Source organism: Conger conger, chromosome 9, assembly GCF_963514075.1.
Source record: "Conger conger chromosome 9, fConCon1.1, whole genome shotgun sequence".
NCBI lineage: Eukaryota > Metazoa > Chordata > Actinopteri > Anguilliformes > Congridae > Conger > Conger conger.
In genome coordinates, this window is record NC_083768.1 from 36,915,026 (window position 1) to 36,941,399 (window position 26,374).

General features: G+C 44.3%; 1 protein-coding gene across 1 annotated transcript in view; it reads left to right on the forward strand.

Annotated features, from left to right (window-relative positions):
- Positions 1–26,374, forward strand: part of LOC133136475 (laminin subunit alpha-3-like) — a 90,714-nt gene that overhangs the window by 18,352 nt on the left and 45,988 nt on the right. The window contains exons 4-29 of the mRNA XM_061253986.1: positions 476–594; positions 1,027–1,197; positions 3,061–3,158; positions 4,235–4,350; positions 5,695–5,813; positions 6,567–6,657; positions 10,925–11,056; positions 12,413–12,463; positions 13,084–13,131; positions 13,873–14,010; positions 15,784–15,930; positions 16,420–16,554; positions 16,716–16,862; positions 18,389–18,523; positions 18,685–18,831; positions 19,011–19,145; positions 19,241–19,387; positions 19,578–19,712; positions 21,028–21,162; positions 21,517–21,663; positions 22,037–22,095; positions 22,797–22,896; positions 24,250–24,302; positions 24,687–24,792; positions 25,166–25,265; positions 25,363–25,519. Coding sequence (XP_061109970.1) covers positions 476–594; positions 1,027–1,197; positions 3,061–3,158; positions 4,235–4,350; positions 5,695–5,813; positions 6,567–6,657; positions 10,925–11,056; positions 12,413–12,463; positions 13,084–13,131; positions 13,873–14,010; positions 15,784–15,930; positions 16,420–16,554; positions 16,716–16,862; positions 18,389–18,523; positions 18,685–18,831; positions 19,011–19,145; positions 19,241–19,387; positions 19,578–19,712; positions 21,028–21,162; positions 21,517–21,663; positions 22,037–22,095; positions 22,797–22,896; positions 24,250–24,302; positions 24,687–24,792; positions 25,166–25,265; positions 25,363–25,519 — 3,068 coding nt within the window. The remainder of the gene's footprint in view (positions 1–475; positions 595–1,026; positions 1,198–3,060; positions 3,159–4,234; positions 4,351–5,694; positions 5,814–6,566; positions 6,658–10,924; positions 11,057–12,412; positions 12,464–13,083; positions 13,132–13,872; positions 14,011–15,783; positions 15,931–16,419; positions 16,555–16,715; positions 16,863–18,388; positions 18,524–18,684; positions 18,832–19,010; positions 19,146–19,240; positions 19,388–19,577; positions 19,713–21,027; positions 21,163–21,516; positions 21,664–22,036; positions 22,096–22,796; positions 22,897–24,249; positions 24,303–24,686; positions 24,793–25,165; positions 25,266–25,362; positions 25,520–26,374) is intronic.

Sequence of the window (26,374 nt, forward strand, 5' to 3'; positions counted from 1 at the left end):
GCTGAGCTGCACAGTCACTGTGTTGGCAGAGTACACTCAATACATGGTTGGCACATGTAGACTACAGGGCACCGATCAAGCAGAAGAGTTGTTCATGTGCAATGGGACAGGAACAGCCCTGACAAATTAAAGTCTCTCTCCCTGGGTGACTTTAATACAGCTCTATCAATCAATGGTTTCTGGCTGCAGCAGGTATGGCATGGCCAGGCAGTAGGGCTACTAGCAATAATTAAACAGTATTTGTTACAAAACTTGTCAAATGTTCAGGTTCTTTTTTTTTGTAACTTCAAGTTTAAGAGCAGTAACATTGTATCTACAGTGGGATTTGTGACTGTGTTCTGAGCATCTGTACTTCTGTGTCCTGATGTGAAACTGAAGCCTTTGTATGACATTACTGACTGGTTTATTGTATATGCTAGGGAATTGAAAACAAATGTCAAATGACATTTCTGCATTCTCGGTTTGGTATTATCAGATTTGAAAAGAGACTGCCTCGAGTTCTTCGGTAAGCAGCCCAATGCGCGCATTTCCCGTGATGATGACCAGATCTGCACGACTGAGTACTCTCGGATAGTACCCCTGGAGAACGGTGAGGTGAGACTGGCTTGTTGTTTTATGTTGAACTGTAGAATCTCTCCCCACCTTCAAGCGCAAGCTGAAGACACACCTCTTCAAGCAGCACCTCTCCCGATCCCTCCCTACCTCCCTGTGAACCTCAATTGTTGTCTCTGTGACTTGCGTTGTGTATCGGTATTTTTAGTTGGCTAGGTAAGCAGTGTTTGGATAATTAACTTTGGTCACTTTTGCTCTGTTGTTTGTTTGTTTCTTTGTTCAAAAAAAAATTGTACTTCCCTCTAGGGTTTTTCAGCGAACTTATCCCTGGTTATGGGTAAGCACTTTGTTGTACGTCGCTCTGGATAAGAGCGTCTGCCAGATGCCATTAATGTAATGTAATGTTGTGATGTGAAGGTTGCATTGGGCTTTGTGGGCAGTGGGGAGTAAGCTTGCGCTATGCTGTTTCTCCAGATTGTAGTGTCACTCGTGAATGGCCGTCCCGGAGCGAAGAACTTCACCTATTCACCTGTCTTGAGGGACTTCACCAAGGCAACGAACATCCGCCTGCGCTTCCTTCGTACCAGCACCCTACTGGGACACCTCATCTTCAAGGCCCTGCGTGACCCTACCGTTACCCGCAGAGTGAGTCTTAACTGGAGACGCATATCTCTAATTTACACTGCCTGGAGGATTTCTGCATTATGAGTCACTATACAAGTGTGGACGGGAAGGTGGAATCCTATGGTCCCCGCAGTGGGTAGGGCAATCATAAAATGTCCATCTATTCATTAGTTTGACCATATAAGGAATTTGCTGTGGAGATAAAGGGGCTAGATTAGATCATCCTTTTTGGTGAATGATATTGTTTAGCAGCTGCTTACATTTAGACAGACAATGTATTTATACAGGATGATGCGTATGTGCCCTGTAATGAAGGTTTACTAGATGTCTCTGGTATGTTCATCTAATCATCCTCTCTGGGGTTCATGCTTCTTAACATTTTCCTGAAAATTCATTTAAAGCCTCAATAAAGGTTAACGTGGGAAATGATCATTGCTGTCTAAATGTTTTTCAAAGAACCCTGCCAAGTGCTATTTAGATTGTTTGATTAAAGCTTCAATTTGGCATACAGCTTGTCCTGCGATAAGGGAAAGTACCTGGTCTTGCATAGCATTTGCCAGCTTTTCGGAGTATACATTTTCTCAAGGAGAAAATTAGATTTTCTTTCCCATTCTTGACACTTTGTAATCAAATCGCACTTTATTTAATTGTGTGTGACGTGTGTGTGAAAAAACGCGAAGCTTTCTCCATTTCCCTGACACGCTCCTGGTAAAGGCTCGTGTCCCTATATTCTTTGCTCCTTGTATGACTCATTCCCCAGTAAGTTGACACCCTTGCTGTGTAATTTCTTTTGACGATCTTGTTGGAAGTCCAGCGATCAGTCTGTCAGTGCAGATCTCCTGGAGCTTGTGACTTCACAGAAAAAGCACTGTGCAGGATCCCAGGGGAGCACTGAGATTCACCGCTTCCAGAGACTCATGGAGAAAGGGCCATTAGCTAAGGTCTTTACCAGCTTGCTCTTTGGCTGCTGATGACATTTGAATGGTTTTCCCAAGCCATTATTGGACAGTGGTGGTTATAGAGAAAAAGAGGAGGCTTACTCAGTGCTGGTCATAGAGAAAAAGGGGAGCATTACCTAGTGGTGGCCACAGGGAGAAAGAAGATGATTACCCAGTTGTGTTCATAGAGAAAAAACGGAGTATTACCTAGCCTCCATAGTTTTAGGGATACGAAGACCTGCCATTTTGGTGATGTTCACGTTCTGCATTCAGAAGCCACTGGGCCATTTTAATTGGTGGGAGTTAACAAGCCTTAATCTGCAATTCTAAATGGGAGCGAACTAAATGGGTTATTGTGCGTGTGTGTTATCCCACTGTTTGCTGACACCACACTCCTCTCTCCTGGGCTTCTTCCCTGTAAATTCCTCGGTGTCAGGCTGGGTGCCAAGGTAACTATCCTGCCAAGAATGCCAGGAAGGTCAGTCACGTAATGGGCTCAGGGAATGCAGAAGGAGCCCAGATAATGCCACGCAGAGTTGGTGACAAACTGTCATCCCTACCCACTGCCCAGAATTGACATACTGTATGTCAACATGTGATATATAACATATAACAATATACATTGTATATTTTACACGAGTATTTCAAGTCTTAAAAGTGATTCAGGGGGAATACATGCTGCCATTTGGATAAGAAGGTAAACCAAGACTCCCATAAAGACTGTATGGTGCTTGTTGAAAGAGGTGGTGTGGAAGCAGCGAAGTACAAAGACAAATCCTACACTGTCTTTTAGATTTGGTCAGCAAGTCATCCTTGCATTTCCTACCCTCTTCCCTCTTCCTCTAATTTCTCAGATTGTCAATTTGAGTGCACACTGCGTCCTCAGTAGGTCTGAGTGGTTACTGTACATAATATAGTAATGAAGCCCTTCCTCTCTCTCTGATAGTATTACTACAGTATCAAGGACATCAGTGTCGGGGGCCGATGTGTGTGTCACGGCCATGCTCAGGTGTGTGGAGCACGCTTTCCCAATGACGCCACCAGGTGTGTACTGTTCAGTCTGCCGAATGCTCTCATAAGATTACTCTTATTTAGTAGCTTGTGAAACTTAGATTGCTTATATTTTCCTCTTTAAAATGCTTACATATATGGCCGTATTTTGGAATAATTGTTTTTCACGACTCACGATCATTGTCTCACGATTAAAAACTGCAGTCTTTCAGACAACAGTTCAACCTCCTCAGGCTAAAAGATTAAAGTGATAACTGAAACTAAATTCAAGATTCTAAAAAAGCTATATATAATTTTGCTATGATCTATATCCTGACACGTTATCTCATGTTTTCTTTTACATTTAATTTACTACCCAGTTTCCCCTGTCCAATAGATGTGATTGATTGTGGTAATTGGTGCAAACCATAGATGAATTCAGAGAGATGTTGAACTTCAGCTTCATAAGCAAGAACATTTCTGCAGAAAAGTCAGTTTTGTGTGAATTCAGCTCTGCTTTATATTCTTTCTTAAAAATCCTAAAAAGCAATTGACAGGCCAGCTAGCTATCTAATCATGTGATATCTGTTGTTCTCATTTGTACTTTCCTTTCATGATTGAATGCATCTTTCTGGATATGTCATGGATTACGTGAAAACTTGGCAGCTAAAAATGAAAATGCCAAAGAAAGCCAAATGATACCATCTGAAATTGAGATGCTTAAGATAGCTGTGTGTTATGAAGAGGAAATGACAACATATGTTTTCTTTTCAGGAAGTTTCCTTTGTCATGGCCACAGCGTTGTTTTAGAAAGCCTAATTCGTTATGTTTGTAATAGACAATGCGGGAAAAGTAGCAAGACACAAGAGCTGTGTCATCTTTGACTGTGTAGCCCTTGTTTTTCATGGCATTTATGTATACAGTCATGTCACAGAGCAGGAGAAAAAGACACCAGGGATCACTGGGTTCAGATAGAGCAGAAAGGTTCTAGGAATATTGCATTCATTGGTTAGAAATGTATTTATGAGACTACACCGGATATATCTGCTATATCAACAGATTTACAGACTTACTTTGTGTTTTTTAGTCACTTCATGGATTAAGAGTGTTTATTTTAAATCCATTTGCAGGCTTCAGTGTGAGTGTCTGCACAATACCTGTGGGGTGTCATGTGACCGCTGTTGCCCAGGGTTCAACCAGAAGCCTTGGCGAGCGGCGACAGCCGACAGTGCCAACGAATGCCAGCGTAAGTGCCGTAGTCACAGATACCCCCAGAGCGCCCCATCTGCAGCCGCTAGTATTTTTGTGCCATATTCATGTCTTACATTGCAATAGACCTGTCCTGACAAAGACCAGCGTGGGTCAAAAATAGATTTTTAGATGCGGAGTACTTTTATAGGTCAGTCCTGCTGATATCATTCACAATGCACATTCCAGGTTTATTACGCATGGTGTAAATAGGTAAGTCATTCTTGATAAGAGACATTTTTCATTTTTACATGTTTAGTGCGAGGTCCTGTATCCTGTTGAATCTGTATAGGTTTGTAGTTGTAAAGCTTGACGTCCACCATTATTCAAAGGCAGTCAGAAATCTTTTTCTTGTACTTTGCATTTTGCCTATCTAGCAGAAAATCCCATTCTCACTTTAGAGTCCAGACTTGTTTTAGCATGTTTAATTCCCAAGCTTGTCTGACTGTATTTCAAAGTCCTCCCCATCACTGTCATATCATGAGCTTGGGAGATTGCAGACAAGTGTTTCTCCTCTGAAGTACATGGTGCCAGCCACCATTTTGCACTCAGTCCACCAGCTGAGCTGTGACTGCAGGTGCCTGGTTTATCAGAGGAGTTGGCCGGCCAGTATAAGACATGGACACCATTCATTGCGTGACACTATGGCTAATCACGTGCCAGTTTGGAGGACTGTTGTCCAGGGTTGGTACTAGCATGGTCTCATTACATATGAGCCTGTTGAGTTATCTTGACAGTCATAGTGGACATTACTGCAAGGCTCATATGGTCTTATACTCAGTATTAAAGTGCACAATGTTCTCCTACATAAAATCAAGTCACAAGACAGTCCTTTTAAGATATGTTTTTAGAAGGTTGTTAACATAAGCAAAGGCTAATTTAATTTTAGGTGCTTTTCTCAACCAAAAGACGGAGAACACTATAAATAAATTTGTCTCAGATACTACATGTTTTTCTAGTCTTCTGTTTTTGTACTTGCCAAAAATAATGTTCTCAGGAAACTTTTGTTTTTTGTTTTCATAATATATAGATAGATTAAACTAAAATACAATGAAAATATGAACATAGTTTATCATACTGCATTGTCTCCCAATGCCACCCCTTGGATAAGTGTAGCCAGATATTCTCTGTATTTACAATGATTAGTCGATTACAATTTGCATTTGGTTTTCTGGTGTATTATTTTTTAATAATTCTGAAATAAAACTAAAATGGCGTCATTAGTTGCGGTGCATTGTCTTAAATTGCCTCATGGCAGATATGTATAGTGGGTAGGGGGATTAATCTTTGTTTATCGTGATTATTGTGTGTTTGTGTTTTGGTTTCCGGAATCATCCCTCAGCCTGTCAGTGTCATTCGCACGCCACCGACTGCAGGTACGACCCTGAGGTGGATCGCAGGAGGGAAAGTCTCAACGTTTATGGCCAATACGACGGAGGAGGAGTTTGCATTAACTGCCAGGTATGTGGTTGTACTTCCAGTCGGGACCAAGTTCTCTGCTTCAAGGTTTACACAGTGATTGGATTTCCCCAGAGATTTGCACTGTAATCTCACCTTTCTTTGTTTGTCAAGACACAACACAATTAAGCACGATTTAAATTTTGCATGCCAGGATTAGTCCTCCTTGGATGCCTACTGCACTGCTGTAAAGTTTTTCCTGTCTTTTAGCTCATAAGGATTTTCTATAATCATTTTTGTTGTTTTGTAAACACTGTTGTAAGTGGATGGCATGTTAGAGACATGTGGAGACAAAAAACTGGCTTTACGTCTGTGACAGTTCTTTGGATCCAGCCTTATGGATCATAAGGCTGAATAAAATGGATTTTAGAATTTTAGAGTTTCTCGTCATAGGAAGTCAGCAATTAAACATACAGTAATTGTGATTTCCTATAATAAGAAAAGGTGCAAATAATCCCTCTCATCTAATAAGTGGCTAATAATATTTAGTGCAGCAAGAAACCAAATCCACACCTGTGACATGTAGAATGTATTTTCTCAGTTTACCCATTTCTCCATTCATTCGCGCAAGTCGAAACAAGCCTGTGCTGGGAGCATCGTTTGAAATGACTCGCCAGTGACTGACGATGCCAGAGAAACATCTGCACATGTTCAGACACAAAAGGCCGTCTCTGAGGGGGGGGGGGAAAGAGAAGAGCAGGTGGCTAGGCCCTGGTTGGCGGAGTGAAAGTTTGAGCCCTCTGGCCTTTTTCTCAGCACAACACGGCCGGGGTGAACTGTGAGCGGTGTGCAGAGGGCTTCTACAGGCCTTACGGAGTGCAGCCCGACTCGCCCCACGCGTGTGCACGTAAGCCCCTCCCCGCTCCCTCTTCTGGGCCTCTGATTGACTCTTCTCAACATTGTTTGGGGTAGTACCTTACTGAGGTACTTACTGAGGCCTTACTGAGATGAGGTAGCCTGGGTTATATATCCACATTTTTCTCAATCCTGGTCTGAAGAACTGTTGAGTTGAATACTTCTAATCTATAATGGTTATAGATTAGAAGTATTCAACTCTATTAGTGATAAACATACATGTTGACTCTACTGTACCGTTGTTATAATTATATTATGCAGTACATATTTATTTCCTAGACAGGTGTATGATTAGAGATAATTTGCCATCAAATCACCATCTAGATAGTTTGCACCCTGTCCAGGGTTTAATTACTGGCACAGCGGACTTCACTGTGCATTAGTGTTCTCCCACCTCAACCTTGACTTTCTTGCTTTAACCGAAAACATGGCTCTCACGAGCTGCCCTTTCCTCTGCCTATTCTTTTTCTCACACACCCTGACCCACTAGGAGGAGGAGGCACAGGTCTCCTAATCTCATCCTCATGGAATGGACATCCTCCTTAGCTCCTCACCAGACAATGGCACTCCCCTGATCCTCATGGGTGAATTCAACCTGAACTTAGAGTTCACCCAGTCCACCGTTCTCTCCCTCCTTTCCTCTTTTGACCTTACCCTCACATTCCCCTCCCACCCAAAAAGCAGGCAACCTTCTTGACTTGGTCTTCACAAGGAGCTGCACAACAACCAACCTCTCTGTAACACCACTCCATATATCTGACCACTCCTTCATCTCTTTTTCTCTTCCACTATCCTCTAACACTAATCCATCCCTCCCACCATCCACTGTCATCTTTCAGCGCAACCTACACCACCTGTCTACCTCCACCCTCGTCTGCAATCCTCTCGTCCCTACCATCTGTGAAGTCTTTCTCTCGACTGTCCCGAAAAGGTCCTGTCTTCCCAGTGTTATGGCTTCCTTCCATGCCCTCCTAGAATCTGCCTATTCCTCTGTCTCTTGCTAAATCTTCCTTCTTTCACTCTAAAATTAACACAGCCGCCTCTAACCCTCACAAACTGTTTTCAACCTTTTCCTTTCTTATCACCCCCCTTCCCCCCCACCTCCCTCATCACTCACAGCTGATGATGTTGTCTCCTTCTTTGAAAAGAAGGTAGATGACATCCGCAATTCCTTGTCCCCACCGTCTCCCCCCGCTGTACCTCCTACCTTCCCAAACTCCCTATCCTCCTTTTCTCCCCTCTCTGACTCTGACACTTTGAAACTCCTCACATCCCTCTACCCAACCACCTATCCTTTTGACCCCATCCCTTCTCCCCTTCTACAATCCATCTATCATTCTCCCTTTTCTGTCCTCTCTAATCAACAACTCCCTTTCATCCACCACTATGCCCTCTTCCCTTAAGAAGGCCAGTTAGTCACTCCCCTGCTCAAAAAACCTACTCTTGACCCTTCTGCTCTGAACAACTACCGGCATGTCTCTCTTCTTCCCTTTCTATCTAAAACTCTGGAACGCGCGGTCTGCTTCCAACTGTCAACTTATCTTCTCCAGAACAATCTTCACGATCCCAACCAGTCTGGCTTCAAGAGTGGCCATTCCACTGAGACCGCCCTACTCGCAGTCACCAAGGCACTCCACTCTGCTAGAGCCAAATCCCTCTCCTCTGCCCTCATCTTCCTTGCACGCCTTCGATACAGTCAACCATGAGATTCTGATTTCATCGCTGATTGGGATGGGTGTCACAGGATCTGCACTCGCATGGTTTTCTTCCTACCTCTCTGGTCGTTCCTACCAAGTGACTTTGAGGGGCTCAGTCTCTGACCCACACCCCCTACAAACTGGAGTCCAGCAGGGCTCAGTTCTTGGTCCTCTCCTCTTCTCTCTATACACTATGTCTCTTGGTTCTATTATCTTTTCCCATGGCTTTTCTTATTCTTATGCCGATCACACTCAACTCTTTCTTCCCTTCCCCCCCAATACCCAGGTCACCACACAGATCTCTGCCTGCCTGGCTGATATCTCTGCGTGGATGACTTCCCATCACCTGATGCTTAACCTCAGCAAGACTGAGCTTCTTGGGGTGACTCTTGATAACCACCTCACCCTTGCTGCACATGTATCCTCCACTGCCAGAACCTGCAGGTTCTTCATCCACAATATACGCCGTATCCGTCATCTCCTGACGGAGAAAGCCACCCAGCTACTAGTCCAGGCGCTCGTCATTTCCTGTCTGGATTACTCCCTCCTGGCCGGTCTCCCAGTTTGTGCCATCAAGCCCCTCCAGCTGGTCCAGAATGCTGCAGCCCGCCTGACCACCAGTCACCCCAGGTCGGCTCATGTCACCCTACTCCTCATTGGCCTCCACTGGCTTCCTTTTTCCGCACACATCCTTGTGAAAGGTGCTAGTGTTAGCATTTCAGGCTGCTAAGGGGACTGCCGCACTTTACATATCATCTTTAATTGCTCCCTACTCCCCAGCAAGACCAATCCGGTCTGCCAGCTCTGGTTGCCTTGTGGTTCCCTCACTACGAGCACCTGGTGGTCGAGCTGTTCTGTTTTACATTCTGGTTCCTCAGCAGAATCCCTCCCCATATTTTGATGCAGACTAAACCCCCCCCCCCCCAAATGTAAAAATGTTTAATAATGGACATTTACAGTAGAATCTTTCGACGATCTACCTCAAGGTCATAATAGATGCTTAGTGTCCACTCAAATTCCCTTGGGTTTATATTACTCTTTCTGGACCTTATTAAGAGCATTTCAAGGGACATCTATCAACAAAATAATTGTGCTTCTAATTTTACAATTATTAATCAACTGCCTACAAAATGTGGACAGGTTAGTTGTGGACTATCAGCTCACAAGTAATCATAAATAATCATCTTATTCGAATGCAAAGCAGGTTTGCTTACTGGGATTTCTTGACATTGGTAGAGAGAGACTAAAGAGGATTTATAGAATTTATAGATTAATTGGAATCTGCCATAGAAACCTGATCAACTTTGAACTCCGTCGTGTAAGGAGCATATTTGCTGCATAACCAATTGGATCATACACTGACAAAACAACACTGACAACAGCTAGATCTAATAATGTCGGATGTATTTAAGATGCCTCACTGTTGGGTTACAGCTTTGAAACATCTCAGCTTTTGAAATGCATTAGCATCTTGAATGAATTTCTTATCTCCCCCGCATTGCATTGAAGCAAGCATGCACAAACACATGCACACTCTCTCACACACACACAGACACACACACACACACACACACCGAAACCGTAAACAAACACAGCCCCAGTCCAGTCACAAAAATAAAGCATTTCCTCATTTCTCTGCTGACAGAATTAGTAGTGTCACTTATAGTCCACAGACGCCCGTCCTTTTTCATATACTGCTAAATTGGGCGCAGCATTGTTTGCATTGCAGACATGCCCAGTGAAGTATGTAGGAGTTGGCCTGTGCATCAGTAGGGTCCAGCTGTGTTTAGGCTTTGGAAGGTGGTGGGATTAAAAAAGGCTGGGGCCTGGGTTTACAGGACTGTGAAGCCGCTAACACAATTAAACTGGATTAGCCGCAAAAGGTGTTGACTTGTTAAAACGAGGACATGGAGCAGTGTGTGTTTTTATTGCATCGCTGCTTGTGAATCATCAACAGGCTTCACATCTCTGAGAAAGCTCGCTTTGCTTTTCAACTTCCTTACACTCCAGCTGTGTCTGTCTGTCTCAATTGCTATCACTATCACTGTTGGTTGTTTTAATAGAACACATTGAAGTTGAGATTCATATGTGTTCGTTTTATATGAAGCTTGTTTGTGTTAACTATCATCTATGTGTATGTGTGTGTGTGTGTGTGTGTGTGTGTGCCCTTGCCTGGGTGAATGTGTGTGTGCATGTGTATATGTGTATGTGTTTGTTTGTGGGTGTGTATGTGTGTGTGCTTGTATGTGTATGTGTGTGTGTGGGCGTGAATGTGTGTATGTATGTATGAATGTGTGTGTGCTTGTATGTGTGTGTGTGTGTGTGTGGGCGTGAATGTGTGTATGTGTGTATGTATGTATGTGTGTGTGTGTGTGTGCTTGTATGTGTGTGTGTGTGTGTGTGTGTGTGTGTGTGTGGGCGTGAATGTGTGTTTGTATGTATGTATGTGTGTGTGTGCTTGTATGTGTGTGTGTGTGGGCGTGAATGTGTATATGTGTGTATGTATGTGTGTGTGTGTGTGTGTGTGCTTGTATGTGCGTGTGTGTGTGTGTGTGTACACAGCCTGCAGGTGTGATCCCAGGACCACGGCTGGTTGTGAGGATGGATCAGGACGCTGCCGCTGCAGGCCCAACTTGAGTGGGGACCACTGCGAGCGCTGCGCGGATGGATACTATGGGTTTCCACAGTGCGTCCGTACGTATACCACTGCGATTGGGTAGCTGGTGTGCAGCGTGGACATCAGCACATCTATGATTGGGTGGCTAGTGCACAGGAAAGGCATCAGCACCTCTATGATTGGGTGGCTAGTGCACAGGAAAGGCATCAGCACCTCTATGATTAGCTGGCTAGTATGTGTGAAAGCCATTGGTGGAATCTCATTGATTCATCATGGTGCTCCCTGATCAGAGGTAAAGACAGGCCTGTTCCAGCAGAGAATGCAGGGCTGGGAATGGCTGAGAATGGAATTGGCTGAAAGTAAAGCAGACTGTGGGACTCTTTAACACTCACCTTGCCCTGAATGTTTGTTCCTCCAGTAAACAGCCCATCTCTGTTCGTCTGCTGGTGCTCTAAAATCCCCACGCAGTCCTTCTGTCTTAAAGGCCAGCTTAAGCTAACATTAAACAAACGGTTTGCCCTGAACAGTGTGTTTGTGTTTTTCTTCCATGCTCAGAAAGTGTTGTCTTTGTTTTTATGTTGTGAGAAGGAAGCTCTAGAGAATCATCATCGGTTTTCTTGACTGCAGTGGTCACCACCCAGGCTGAAAGGTCATTTAGAGGCAGTGTATTGGAAAATTATACCCGGGAAGTGTTTGGTTGGACATTCTATGTAACAAGTCAGTAATGTGTGCTTGTATGTCCAAAAAAAACGTTTTTTTCCTGGGATTAACTTCTGTTGTGCTTGTATAGTGATTTATAATTTAGGGAACCTAGCATAATTTTCTTATCAAAGAAAGGAAAATGTGTCTGCCAGGGTAGAGTTTGATGTCAGTTCCAATAATCCCTTTGACAAATCCAAATGATTGTATGGGCTTTATACTTCCATTGACCAATGACGAGAAGCGGTAACTACAGGGATGAGGAGATGTTTATGAAAACATGCTTACCTGTACATCATAGCACTTCGTAATGTAACAGAGCTGTAAAGCACACAATCCTTCTTAAAGCGCTGTCTACTGTACGCTTATCTAAGCATGAGGCCGGTCTGTTATTCTCCGGGATCAAAATATCACAGGGGCTGTGATGTCATATTTTCCCTGCCTTATTTGGCCTGTAGCCCCTGCAGAGTGCTGTTCTCATGGCTGGCTGTCGCTGGAAACTGAAAGGGTCTGGCACAGTGGGGTGCTCTGTGTCTTTCCTGTACACGCAGAACCAAACACTGTTAACATACTGGCAAAATATGTGCCCAGACATCCCCCGGGTTCCCTCTAATCTCTCTGTCATCTTTCTCTTATGAGTGGGCTATTCTGCATGCGTCTCCCTGCCCTTGCACCTCTGACCTGAACCATAGGCCAACGTGGTTCTAAGAATGATCTTGTGCTCCTCTTGGTAGGGTACCCCATCTATCCGGCAACTACCAAGTCCCCTGCAGGCCATATTGTAGGTAAGTGAAAACCAAAGTACTTTCCTACATTTCTCCTCCATGCTCTGCAGCAGACGCACAGAAAATGCAGCACAAGCAGAGTACTACAGCCCATTTAATTTTCCATATCCGTTCGTCAAACACCTCACCAGACAGATGGAAGACAGAAACGATGACTATTCCAAATACTGGGTGGTAAGATGGGAATAAAGCAGGGAATGTGTCTGCTCTGCATCAACACATGAATCCCAGGATTAGTGCGTGTTTGAGCACATCCAAAGAAACACACACTCTGGGGTTCATCTTAAAATACTTATGAACTCCTTCCAAAAGGGTTCCGTTTAATCGCAATTTGATATACATGTTAAGGAGGGATTCTTGGATAAACTGAAAATAACATTGTCTGGAGCCTATTAAACTGTTGTAACCTCTAAAAAGGTTGTGAAGAAAGCTAGCCATCATGTATGCCTTTGCATGGGGTGGTAACTGAGAACGATATGAATGTCTGATGATTCTCATGTATGGACTTCCCCAATGGCATTATGAGTCACCCTTTCTTTGTCCTACTCCTCCTACAGGGGGCTGATAAAGGCATATATTGCTGGGGGATTTTGCTGACTGCTCTTGTCTCTATCTTGTAGACCCTGTTACCTGCCCTCAAGGGTATTTTGGACCACCCAACTGCCAGCGTAAGTCTGTGCCAGTGGTTGCTTGTTCAAAATGTGTCCACGCTTGTCAATTAGAACATATGCTCTCTAGTGGAATATAGTTTTAATTGTGAGGATTTTAACCATTCTGTTCTTTTTGTACTGGGTCCTCGTAATACTGTAGTTGTTTGTTCTCTGCTACTCTGGCCAGATGAAATGATTAAGTCTTGATAGCTATGTTTACTGGTACATATTAACCAATGAGCTGTTTTAAAGCCAGGAGTGATTAATCCATATTGCTTCCAGATGAGTGGGATTTTAATCCCAATTTATATGGTAAAAACAATTGCCAAGATAATGGGAAAATTCCTGTGAAAAGATTTAAACTAGTAGATGATTGAACACGGACCAGTTCTAAAGAGCTGTTTTCAGTTTGTGGGCAGCTGAGTTGGCACCGTTTCATTTTGGATCTTATTTTTGGTACATACTTTCATGCTCTCTTGGATGGATAGAGAAAGGGCATTGAATGTAAGTTTGTGAATTCATTCGCATTGCGAAAGTTGGATGAACAAATTGTTTCTGCAGTCATGTCATCCATTTTGTTTTTGCCTGCCTTGTACTGTATGTGTAGTGTGCTACTTGCCTACATTACTCACATATCCTGTATATGTTTCCTTATCACTACCTGCTTGCTCACCACTATTGTCCGACAGCCTAAGGCCGTTGCCCTGGAAATGGTAGCTGTGTGTTGTGTAACGTACGTCTGCATCTCCCTCTGTCCAGCCTGCAGCTGTAACGGCCCGGGTGTGGCCACGCGGAGGTGCGACGGACAGACGGGCGGGTGCCAGTGTCGGCCCGGGTACGAGGGCAGGTTGTGTGACCGCTGCGAACGAGGACGATTCAATTTCCCCTACTGTCAAGGTAAAGAGGAGTGGTCACAACGTGCTCTGTCCCTGCTATTGGCTGTGCAGTTTTGTTCCTGTGAAGTCATTGGTCAGCTAACTGGAATGGAATAACCGCTCTCTCAGTTGCACTGGTGAAGTGAAAAACAGGATTCTATTATTAGGTGTCCATCCCCCAACTCTGAAAATTCCAATCTGGTCTGAATTTTCTGCTCAATGCACAATGATAAAATCCCCCAAAACACAGCCAAGCTGACCTTTGTATTTCTTAGGAAATGAAGGTTTCTCAGCCCACGTCGGACAACATCACTTTTTTTTGTTTTTTTATTGTTTGTCCGGGAATGTGGGATGAACAGGGGGGGGCATTGAGCGCAGATGTGAGATGATCGAAGAAGAATGTAATAAATGCCCTTTGAGGCTGTGTCCGACGGCTAAGCAAACAATGAGAGCATTCTGCCGCTCCATGCAAGCGTGTGCCCGTTTGGCTCGTGGCTGCTGTCACAGGAAGCTGGGCCTGATGAGACGCAGGGGTGCGACACGTCCCAGCGTCGTGGATAAAAACATTATGCCGCAGTCAGGGAAGAGGACGCAGCCATTAGTGTTCCGCATAGCTTCCTGCCATCTGATGAATCCGGGTCTCTGTTTTTGCGGAAACGTTCCGGACTCAAAAGCTTGCTCCCAAAAATAGCCACGGCTTTCCTGGAGGGGGGGAGGTCACGCAAGTGCACCGCATCTTGATGCGTGTACGTTTCCTGCGTGCACGTTGGGTTTCTGGACTTATGATGTCACGTCTGTCCTGCCGAGGGTGTGTGTGTAATCCCGTTTCATTGAAATGTACAGTACTGTGCAAAAGTCACCTGTATAACATTCTGTACAGATAAGATTTTTTCAAAAATAATTAAATGAAAGGTCCTACATAAACATACTATACATTTGACATTATATTTTAGTAATTTGGCAGAATAGTTAAAAACTGAATCAAATCGATATTTTTTGTGACCACCCTTCGGCGTTAAAACTGCATCACTTGACTGAGATAGCCAACGCTGTCCTGCAGTTCTATAAGACAATCAGTAGGGTTGTTCCAAGCATGTTGGAGAACTTGCCACAGTTCTTCTGCAGACTTTGGTTGGCTCCTTGCTTCTGATGTCAGACAGCCTTGATCAAGTTTTTATGTAAAAAGTAGTCAATTTCTTACATTAATATGTTACTTTTTAAAATTAAATACAAATTGTTTCTATAAAATTACATCTTTTGGAAAATGAATATTTGAAAATGTCAAAAGTGTTCTTTTTTATACTAACACACACAAAAAAATAAGCATATAGAGTCTAGGGTGCCTAAGACTTCTGCACAGTAGTGTATATTTGCGTATCTTGTGCACACAAATGCAGTGAAACCCTATAACATGCGCCCAAATAATATTGGCAAGGGGTAGCATATGTAATGAGAAATGTACTGGTCCTAGCACTGAGCCTTGTGGAATACCATATCATCACTGAGTAGCTGGAATCTTCTCATTTTACCATGCAAGTGCCTGTCCTTGGAGTCAGAAGAAAGACATGTGAGTGAATACAGTGAATGGCTGAAGCAATGAAAGACTCTTGGAACCATGTCTGCAACCATTAGTCAAACATGGTGGTGGATCTGAACTTTGGAGGTGTTCGCCAGAAGTATGGAAAAATAATCCCTGGATTTATTTGAAAAACTCAAAGCGAGTTTCCCAAAATGAATGGAGTATGTGATATTGTATAGTTGTGGAGGAATTTATGTCATTTTGTGTTGAATTTAGTTTGCCAGTGCTCGGAGGATGGTTCGTCCGAGGAGTCATGTGACCCGGCGTCAGGACAGTGCCGCTGCCGTCCTGGAGTGACGGGTCAGCGATGTGACCGATGTGTGGATGAAAGCCGCAGGTTCCCCCAGTGTGACACGCCCACAGGTACACTGCAGCAAACACATGTATTAATTAATTAATTAATTCATTCATTCATTCATGACAGACCTCATCTTAACATGCCACATTAGACTCATTTTAAAGGAGAGATGGGAACAGACACTCAAGTATTATGATGGTTAGGAACCTCAGCTTGCCCCTCCAAGGTTGTAGGTGTGATTACCTAGTGCTGTACCTGTGCCCTTAAGTTAGGAACTTAACCTGAATCAGTATATTTCCACCTCTGTAAATGTATTGCATTTGAAAATAATGTGAACTCTGTCACTTTAGATAAATGTGTCTGCTAAATATAACACTTCAGCAAAAGCAGATACCCGCACAGATTACAGAACCCGTCCGGTCTCACAAGGGTGCTCCCAAAAATAGCTGTGGCTTTCCTGTAGGGGGAGTTAATCCGAATGCAATCGATGTGCGTACGTTTCCTGTGTGTGAGCTGGATTTCCGGACTCACGCCATCCTGTCTGTCCTGCCCAGGGTGTGTGTGTAACCAGGAGGGGACCCTTCCGGAGCGGTGCGATATGTACGGGCGGTGTCTGTGCCGTCCGGAGGTGGATGGGGAGCAGTGCGATCGCTGTCACCAAGGATTCCACTCATTCCCAAACTGCCACGGTGAGCCCCTTCAGTCTGCCCACTTCCTGTTTGCTACTGGTGTGGACTTTACCTGCTCAAGCATGGAACGTGTCTGAAATGTTCACTTAATTCAGTGTTCCATGTGTTGAGACATAGTCATCACTCCACTGTGTGGATTGCTGTCCGCTCTCTGTCCCCAGCATGCCACTGCTCGCGGGAAGGTTCGTACGAGGCGTCATGTGACCTGTCGTCAGGGCAGTGTCGCTGTCGTCCTGGAGTGACGGGTCAGAGTTGCGACCGCTGTGTGGAGGATAGACGCAGGTTCCCTGATTGTGGAGCGCCCACAGGTACACTGCTGCACGCTAATTCATTCATTCATTTGACGGAACTCACCTTCGTTGGACACATTAAACTCATATTAACCCCCTCGAGCACGCCCTAGAGGCCATGACACCTGTCCTGAGACTGCTTAATTCAGACATCCAGTGTTTCTGCAACCAAACTATGAGTGGATGCAACAAACTCTGTGCTCTAGCTTTATTAGTGGACGATACACAACAACTAAGTCAAATACAGAGTTTCTAAATACCACCAATTATTGGTTGAGTAGTTTAATCAGTGAAAAAACACCAGTTATCTGCAACTAGCCTGACACATTGGGCAATAGGCTCTATCTAGGAGTGAAAATATTCTTTCAAGACCAAACATTTGTATTCCTTCATACAGTAACATCAAGACAAAGCCAAAAATAGCTGAAAGGTATTCCAGGACTGTGGTGAAAACGCTGCTTGTTGAATAGCAAAGAGGAATTCTTCTGTAATTATTCAATGTCACTCTACTATCAGTATCTGTGACTAAATATGGAATAAACATACAATCTTACCATTGGTTTTACATGTACAGACATTCCTTTCAAGATTTGGTCATCTTCTATCATCTTCATTAATCTGTTTGAGAAATAAACATGCAAGAAGGGAACGTGGGATAGGCAGTTACACCAACTAGATATAGCACCCCAGTTGCTATTTACACCATGGTAAAATATTCATTTCATTCTGGTTTAACTGGTATCTGTTTTGCCCTATAGTCGACAGTGTAACCTTCCCAATGCCGTATGCCATTTACAATTGTAAAATCACAACAGTGATTGAGGGCTGAGTAACGGCTAGAATATTTTCTTCAGCACAGTTTTGCACAGTCATTCATAACTTTACACAGTAATAAGCTGGCACCTTTTCCTCTGGTTTTTGGGAGCTTTTACAATTAATTCCAACTCATTCGCACAGCTAAAGCAAATTATAATCATGCTAACATGGAATTGGGGAGTAATTCTGAAGGAGGAAGCATGTACTCTAGGATACATCCATGTATGACCATGACGATGATGATGCATTTCAATTATTTACATTGTGTTGTGTTTGTGATAATTATATTTGTAATAGATAACTGTTAGCCTTCGGTAAAAATGCAAGACAAGTTTTTGTTTTGGGCTTTGTAGCTGTTTGTGTCGGACCACTTTAGCGTACCCTGGCCAGTGTTAACAAGCATGCGGCCTCAAGTTGGCATGCTTTCATATCACTCACAAGGAAATGAGTGTTGAAATTCACTTGTGACAAAAGATGACATACTTTTAAGTACAGGAAACTTACACAAGTGAATGGTTGCATACGTATTTGGATATGTGTACCACAGTTTGCCACAATTCCTTTACATTCTTTTTAAATGTGATGTCAATGTACCATCTTAAGCCACCAGAAGGAGTACATGTATATGCTTTGTAACAGACAAAAAGACAAAAATAATTAATTTAAGAGTGGCTTTGGATAGGTTTTTGGACCCCTATATATCTTATTGTGGTGTCTGTCCTGCCCAGGGTGTGTGTGTAACCAGGAGGGGACCCTTCCGGAGCGGTGCGATATGTACGGGCGGTGTCTGTGCCGTCCGGAGGTGGATGGGGAGCAGTGCGATCGCTGTCACCAAGGATTCCACTCATTCCCAAACTGCCACGGTGAGCCCCTTCAGTCTGCCCACTTCCTGTTTGCTACTGGTGTGGACTTTACCTGCTCAAGCATGGAACGTGTCTGAAATGTTCACTTAATTCAGTGTTCCATGTGTTGAGACATAGTCATCACTCCACTGTGTGGATTGCTGTCCGCTCTCTGTCCCCAGCATGCCACTGCTCGCGGGAAGGTTCGTACGAGGTGTCATGTGACCTGTCGTCAGGACAGTGCCGCTGTCGCCCCGGAGTGACGGGTCAGCGGTGTGACCGCTGTGTGGACAATAGACGCAGGTTCCCCCAGTGTGACGCGCCCACAGGTACAGTGCAGTAAACACATTTATACATTCATATGAGACCTCATCTTAGCAGGACAAAAATAACTGTGTCTTTACTATAGGGGCAGGTTCATGGGGGTGCCCCGCATGTTGATGTGAAAATGTTTTCTGCCTGCGCACTGGGTTTCCAGACTCATGCTGTCAGTGTCTGTCCTGCCCAGGGTGTGTGTGTAACCAGGACGGGACCCTGCCAGAGAAGTGCGATACTTCCGGGCGGTGTCTGTGCCGGCCGAATGTGGAAGGGGTGCAGTGCAACCACTGTCGCCAGGGATACCACTCATTCCCAAACTGCCAGGGTCAGTCCATCCACTTCCTGTTTATTAGTGCCATAGACTTGAACTGTGCCAGCGCGGAACGTGTGTGCAATCTGCTGTCTGCTCTCCGTCCCCAGCTTGCCAGTGTTCGCGGAACGGTTCGTACGAGGCGTCATGTGACCAAGCGTCAGGGCAGTGTCGCTGCCGTCCCGGTATTACGGGTCAGCGTTGCGACCGCTGTGTGGACGATAGACGCAGGTTCCCTCAGTGTGACGCGCCTACAGGTACACTGCACCGTGTAAACGCATGCATGTTCTGGTCTCAGAAAGCGTACTCCCAAAAATACAGTAGTCGTGGCTTTACTGTAGGGGGAAGTTCATGCGAATGTACCGCGTATTCATGCATGTATGTTTCCTGCATTTGAGTTGGGTTTCTGGACTCTGTCTCTGAATGCTGTCTGTCTGTCCTGCCCAGGGTGTGTGTGTAACCAGGAGGGGACCCTTCCGGAGAGGTGCGATGCTTCCGGACGCTGTCTGTGCCGGCCGGAGGTGGAAGGGGTGCAGTGTGAACGCTGTCGCCAAGGTTACCACTCATTCCCAAACTGCCACGGTGAGCCCCTTCAGTCTGCCCACTTCCTGTCAGCTGTGTAAATCTGAACTGTGCAAGCATGGTATGTCTGAAATGTACACTAAATGTAGGGTTCCATGTATTTAACATAATCATCTCTTCACTGTATATAATTGGAGATTAAATATTAACATACCATTTAAAAATAAACCCCTGAGGACATTTATTGGAAAACCAAACTTGCAAATTAATTAGGCAATGTCTGTATGATTCTGTGTCCAATCAAACACTTGGGTTTTTACCTTTTTGGGATTGCCCAAAGGGCTTATTAAAATAAGGCTTAAGAATTGGAAAGTAAAATCTTTTTGCCCCAGGTATGTTCAGGCTTCAGAGTTATCACATGAATCATTATCTCAGTACTACATTAGGGAACCACTAACAAAATCATTAACGATTAGCATTTCACCCCATGTATACCTACCCATTTATATAAATGTATGGTATGTAACAATGTACAAACAGTTCAAGTGTGTGCATTTACAAGCTTAACATTGAGGTATATTTTGTTTATTTACTCAAAAGTTCTGCTCAGTTTATTCCTATGTGAGGGTAAAGCTAATATTGCATGAGTTTGATCACCTCAGAGTTGTCCCTTGTGTCATTTAAATTACACTAAAGGTCATAGGTTATGGAGGACATAAGAAGTAAAAACAAACAGATGCTAAACCCTTAGTTACTGGATTTGTGCCAGGCCAGTTTTGGCTTTGCTCATGTTAGTTGCACATTTATCAGATCCAGAGCCCAAATCTGCTCAAAGCTTATTCCATGGAAAATTTACAGTATATGACGAAATTAATGACTCATAAATGTGCTGGGAACCTGGCCATCAGTCCAGATCCATCAACGTCACATTTAGTTTGCAGCAGATGCCCGAGGTAATGACTACCCACATGTACACAGATTGTTGGCTCAATTTTGGTTCATAATTGTGCCATCATTCAGCTCTTAATTTGACTTGTTTTTAAATTAGGAGATGTACTTACAGATTTGCTGCCAGGATGACTTCCAAATGTGCCAATATCTGACTCATTTTTCTGAAGGGGTCAGGGAGCAAGATCTTTTAAAATTTTTAATCTATTTTGTTTTGCAGACAAGTTGGCTTCTTGGAAGTCCATTTTCCAGTTATCAAGCACAATGCCATTCATGAGTAACTCTCCGGAAGGGCCCGGTTTTCCTGGTTTTTAATGCGTTCATGTTAACCTTGGCATTGCTGTTGTGCATTTGTTGGATAGAAGCTAAAACCCACACTTTGAAAAGGCATCATGCCCATGATGCTCTGGTCTCTCCTCACGCTCAGCCTGTGGTTGCGATGGTGCGGGAGTGGCCAACAGGGCCTGTGGCCCCGCGGGAGAGTGCAGCTGCCGCCCGAACTTCGCGGGACGCCGGTGTGAACAGTGCGCCCTGGGTTACTATGGCTACCCCAACTGTAGCGGTGAGCCTCTCCCTCTCCCGTAGAGTTAGAATCCCCTTACTAAGAAGAGATATATGCTGAAAAATCAAAGGAACACATTTTAAACTTACACCATTGATTCATATACTTTTAAAAATATGTTGGTAGACAATGATGAGAACTAATATTAGTTCAAAACAATGTATTTTGTACAGCGTGTAATGCATATATTTCGCAGCAGTTTCATATTTAGCTAATCTGAAAGCAGCTATATTTATTTGTCCAAATTGTGGATTGAAGCAAATATATTGATAATGTTATTTAAATATATTTTCATATATTGTGGTAAATATGAATATTTTAGCGTGACCGGTGGCATCCGCTCTCTGTCCCCAGCTTGCCAGTGTTCGCGGAACGGGTCGTACGTGGAGTCATGTGACCCGTCGTCAGGACAGTGCCGTTGTCGTCCCGGAGTGACGGGTCTGGGATGTGACCGATGTGTGGATGATAGACGCAGGTTCCCCCAGTGTGACGCGCCCGCAGGTACACTGCAGCAAGCACATTCATTCATTAATTCATTCATATGACAGACCTCATCTTAGCAGGACGCATTCAACTCATATTAAATTACACATAGGAACTGACACTCAGTAACTCTGTAGTATAGTAGTTAGGGACCTGGGTTTGTGCCTCCGAGGTTGTAGTCATTTGTGTGATTACCTGGTGTGGTGCTGCAACTGTGCCCTTTAGTGAGGAACTTAACCTGAATCGCTTCAGTAAATTTCCAGCTAGATAAATGTTTTTAATTTGAAAACAATGTGGGCTGTATTAGCCACTTTAAACATTTTCATAACTATTCCATATGTGTACATTCTTTCCAGAATTGCCCTTCATTTGTTCTCCTTGTCCCTTTCAGAGCCTGTTGGACGGTGTAATCCAGTGGGCACAGATGTGAACAGAGTGGTCCCAAACTCAGTAAGCAGTGCCCGGGCTCTTTTGCTGTGTTCTGTAGTGCAGGGGACGCCAAACACAAGGAAACAGGGTTATGTGTCGATAACAGTGCGATACAACACATATTCCTTTACATTCACAAGGAAGCAGGGGTTTTTCCTGTTGGAAGTGATATGGAGCGTTAGCAAAAGGAGAAAGAGAGTTCCTTCCTTTCTAAAAAAAACCCCTCAGCTTCCCATTCTCAACCTCAGAATTGCTTTTCAGCAGATTTATGCCATTCCCCCCCTCGGGTTATTGAGCTGTGTGTGATACTGTATTTAGTTGAAAGAGTTCCCACACTATTGCCTGCAGTTGTCCAGAAGAAGAATGTACAATGTTCACACAATACGACAAGACGGCGAATGGCACAATGGAGTTATGAATGTGAGAAGGCTTTTATTGTACCTTGGTAGTTTATGGTGGCTTTTCCTTTCATGGAAGAAATAGAGAAGTACTCCCTGGTGTAAAATCCAGCTTGGAATTGCCAGCTACCAGCTGGTTCAAAACATAGCTTGAGCTGGCCAAACCATGCTATGAGTATGGAGCTAGTCTGAACTGGTCAACCAGCTACCAGCTATTTAAAACCAATCTTGAGCAGTCTTTTCGGCAGGGCTGTAGGCCTTTCTCTAACTGTGAACATGCTGGCGGGTGTAATGTGGTTCTGGCTCTCTGTTGTTCTGGCGCAGGGTCAGTGTCCCTGCCTGTCGGATGTGGAGGGCCTGCTGTGTGACAGATGTAAGGCTCTCTTCTGGAATCTGGCCCCTGAGAACCTCAATGGATGCATTGGTAAGGCCGCCTATCTGGGCCACGGAACCGCAGTTCTTGGAATCTAAGAGCTGGCATGTTTTAAAGATGACGGCTGTTCGCAGCCGACTAAGTTTCTTTGTAGCACTTACTGCTGATCAGGGCCAATTGAAGGTTGTATTCTGTTCACGTTGATTTAAGATTGAATCTACCATGTAGGGAGTGATTTTCACTGGGGTGAAATGGAGTATACCAGCCATTGGATCCGGAAATTTGGGTCTTTAAAACCCCGGTGGTTGCATGCATAAGCTCTTTCCTCTCGACTGTGGAGCTAAAGGGAGCTGTGACAACCCTTATGTGGTTTGATTTTCAACACTTTGTTATTCTCACTTATCCGTCAATGCATCACAAAGGGAGAATTCATTATGAAAGACAAACAAACACGTCTTTATTGTGAGACCTTGAGCCGTGAATATAAAGCGCCGGCTTGGCATAAATCACAAACTGCAGTTTTCAGCAGAATCCAATCATTGCCTGGCAAGCCATGGTGCTCCTGGCAGTGCAAACAGCCCCAAACTTCACACTAATCCGCCTCTGTCTACATTCGCTGGGCCGTTTGTGCCTATCCCTCCTTATCTGAGCGCTGGTTTTCCCTCAAACATACACACCTTGTGTGTGCTCACCCTGCATCTCTGAGTGTGCGGGCGACATCGAAGAAACGTTTTGATAAGGGTTTTGTTGTTTACGAGCCGGATTGGTAAATCAGCGCAGATCTGGGCTCTTCTCCGTCAGGGCAGGGGCAGGAGCCCGCAGGCCCGGAATGTGGTGACCGGGTGCAAAGTTCAGGGCTGTCCGTCTTGCCAGGCCGAAGCCCCGGGCCTCGTATTTCCTTCAGACGCGGACCTGGCTTCCCTCAGTGCCCGGGCCGCTAACAGCACAGGCCTTTGTGTAAATATCTGTCTTAGGTTACAGGATTCCTGCAAGAATGTTATCAGTGTGTGGCTGTCAGGAGAATATATGTGGGTGGGAGGGAGAAAAAAGGGCGTTTTTAATATTGTGAGAATGCGTTTCTGGCTGGATTGAAAGGTTGACAAAGTCACTTGAGACTTTGATCTAGATGCCTGTAAATCGGTGCTGATACATACGGGATTTCACCCATGAAAACATCTCTCTCTCTCTTTCTCTCTCTCTCCCTGTCCCTCTTTCTCTCTATCCCTCTCTCTCCCTCTCTCTCTATCCCTATCTCTCTCCCTCTCTCACACTCTCTCCCTCTCTCACACGCTCTCTCTTACCCTCTCTCACCCTCTCTCTCCCTCTCTATCTATCCATATCTCTCTCCCTCTCTCACCCTCTCTCTCTCTCACCCTCTCTCACCCTCTCTCTCACCCTCTGTAGAGTGCCAGTGTGATGTTAAAGGTACGCTGAGTGGTGTTGGGGAGTGTGAACAGGTAAGGGTTTTTCAGCACAAATAAAACCCTTCATGGTGTATTGACATTCACCACATATGAAAAAATAATACAACATCAATAAATAACAGTATGCCCTGTTACTTCTGCAGTCACTTTCATGCTCCTTTGTCTTTTTCCAAGCAATATTAAATATTTGCAGGTTTTATTTGGCATTACGTATATATTTGATTGCCCATTTCCCTTACCCTAGGTGTTTTACAGTACATCATTCTCACGTTGTCATGTAGTTTTCGACACTGTGTGTTTACCCAAAAGGTTCAGGTTCGAGAATTTAGCTTGAGGCCAGAAAAACACATCCTAACTTGCAGCCTTCAAACTACAATGAAGGTTTCTCATTGCAACACCGTGCTGTCTTTTTTTCAGAAAAGTGGAAAGTGTTTTTGCAAGCCCAACACCTGTGGCCACACTTGCAATGTGTGCAAGGAGGGCTTCTTCCTACACCAGAAGAAGAACTATTTTGGTTGCCAAGGTAAATCCTTTTAGAAGAAATTAGTATTGCGGTTCCCAGTCTACTCTTGACCAGACACTTGAGACCAGACACTTTCCAGTGACTGTTTTGCAGCCTGTTTTGTAATTATTGTGTAAGTACCGTTGGTTTATGTTAGTGTACTTATGAAAAAGAGTGCGAGTTTATCCAAAATGTGTTAATGACCCTTTTTCCTTTTAAGCAATGGTTATTCTTTTAAGACATCAATTAAGCAAATCCTTTCTCTTCATGAATGGAAAATCTCACAATTTCTGAATACATTTATCTCATCTAGTTCCTTGAAAGTTACTGCAGTTTTGGGATAGGAATGAATGTGTAGGGCTTCACAGTGATGGCGCTACACTCTTGCTGATAGGCTGCCAGTGTGACGTGGGCGGGGCTGTGGGCATGGTCTGCGCAGAGCCATCGGGACAGTGCCGATGCAGGAAGCACGTGGTGGGGCGCACTTGCAACCAGTAAGAACAGATGAGGGGACTTTTGCCTTTTCCTTCAGTTTGCCATCGGCATTATCTGCAATCGTATTCACTTTCTTACTCTCCCTCTCTCTCCAAGGCCAGAGAAAAACTTCTACTTCCCAGACCTCCATCATATGAAATATGAGGTGGAAGACGGGATTACTCCGAACGGCAGGCCTGCACGCTTTGGATACAGCCCACAACAGTTCCCAGAGTTCAGCTGGAGGGGGTATGCAACTATGTCCCGTGGTCAGGTACGTCTTTATACCTGTTTGATTACACCCCCCACACACGCACACACACACACACACACACACACACACACACACACACTCACACGCACGCGCACGCACAAGCGCACACGCACACGCACACACGCACACATATGCTTGCACAAGCACACTCTTCAGTCATTGGTCTTTTCAGTTTTTCCTTTACTTTCTGCTTTTCTGGCTTTGGATCCAGTTCGAGCAGAGCATCATGGGACCTTCTTTCAGGCAGTGTTATTGGACAGAGTGTAGTGTGTATAAGTATAGAGTTCAACATGAACTAGCAGTTATTGTGGAAATGCATGCTGTATTCAGCATATTTATAATATTGGATTGCTGGGTGGGTCTACTGGGGGTGGGGATGCTAGCCCTATTATTGTGAAAAAATCTGCAGAGCCAAACATGAAATTAAAAATAGGATAATTCATCATTTAAGACATACGAATATCCTTGAATGCATTTAAGGATACATAATCCATACTCTACAATACATAAATGAAATTGTATGCAAGAAATTTTCAACCACTGGTAATTGAAAGAGATTGCAATAAAAGTAAATAATCACAGATCATTAGAAAATTGAACTGGCGAAGATTAAAACATACCTAAATTAATGTTTTGGTCCAGGAAAGGTGAGATTGAAGGTCTGTTCTCAGATATACTGTATAGTGCAGTATTTTGTAATGGGGGTGGTGCCAGCTTCTTTATTCGGTCTTATTGCTGTCTGTTCTCAGCCAGAGGTGGTCCTGTCACTCACTGTGGCCCCGCCCAGCTCCTACCGCATTGTCTTGCGTTACTCCACCCCTTCCCGCCCCCACGGGCCAATCAAAGGCAGGATTT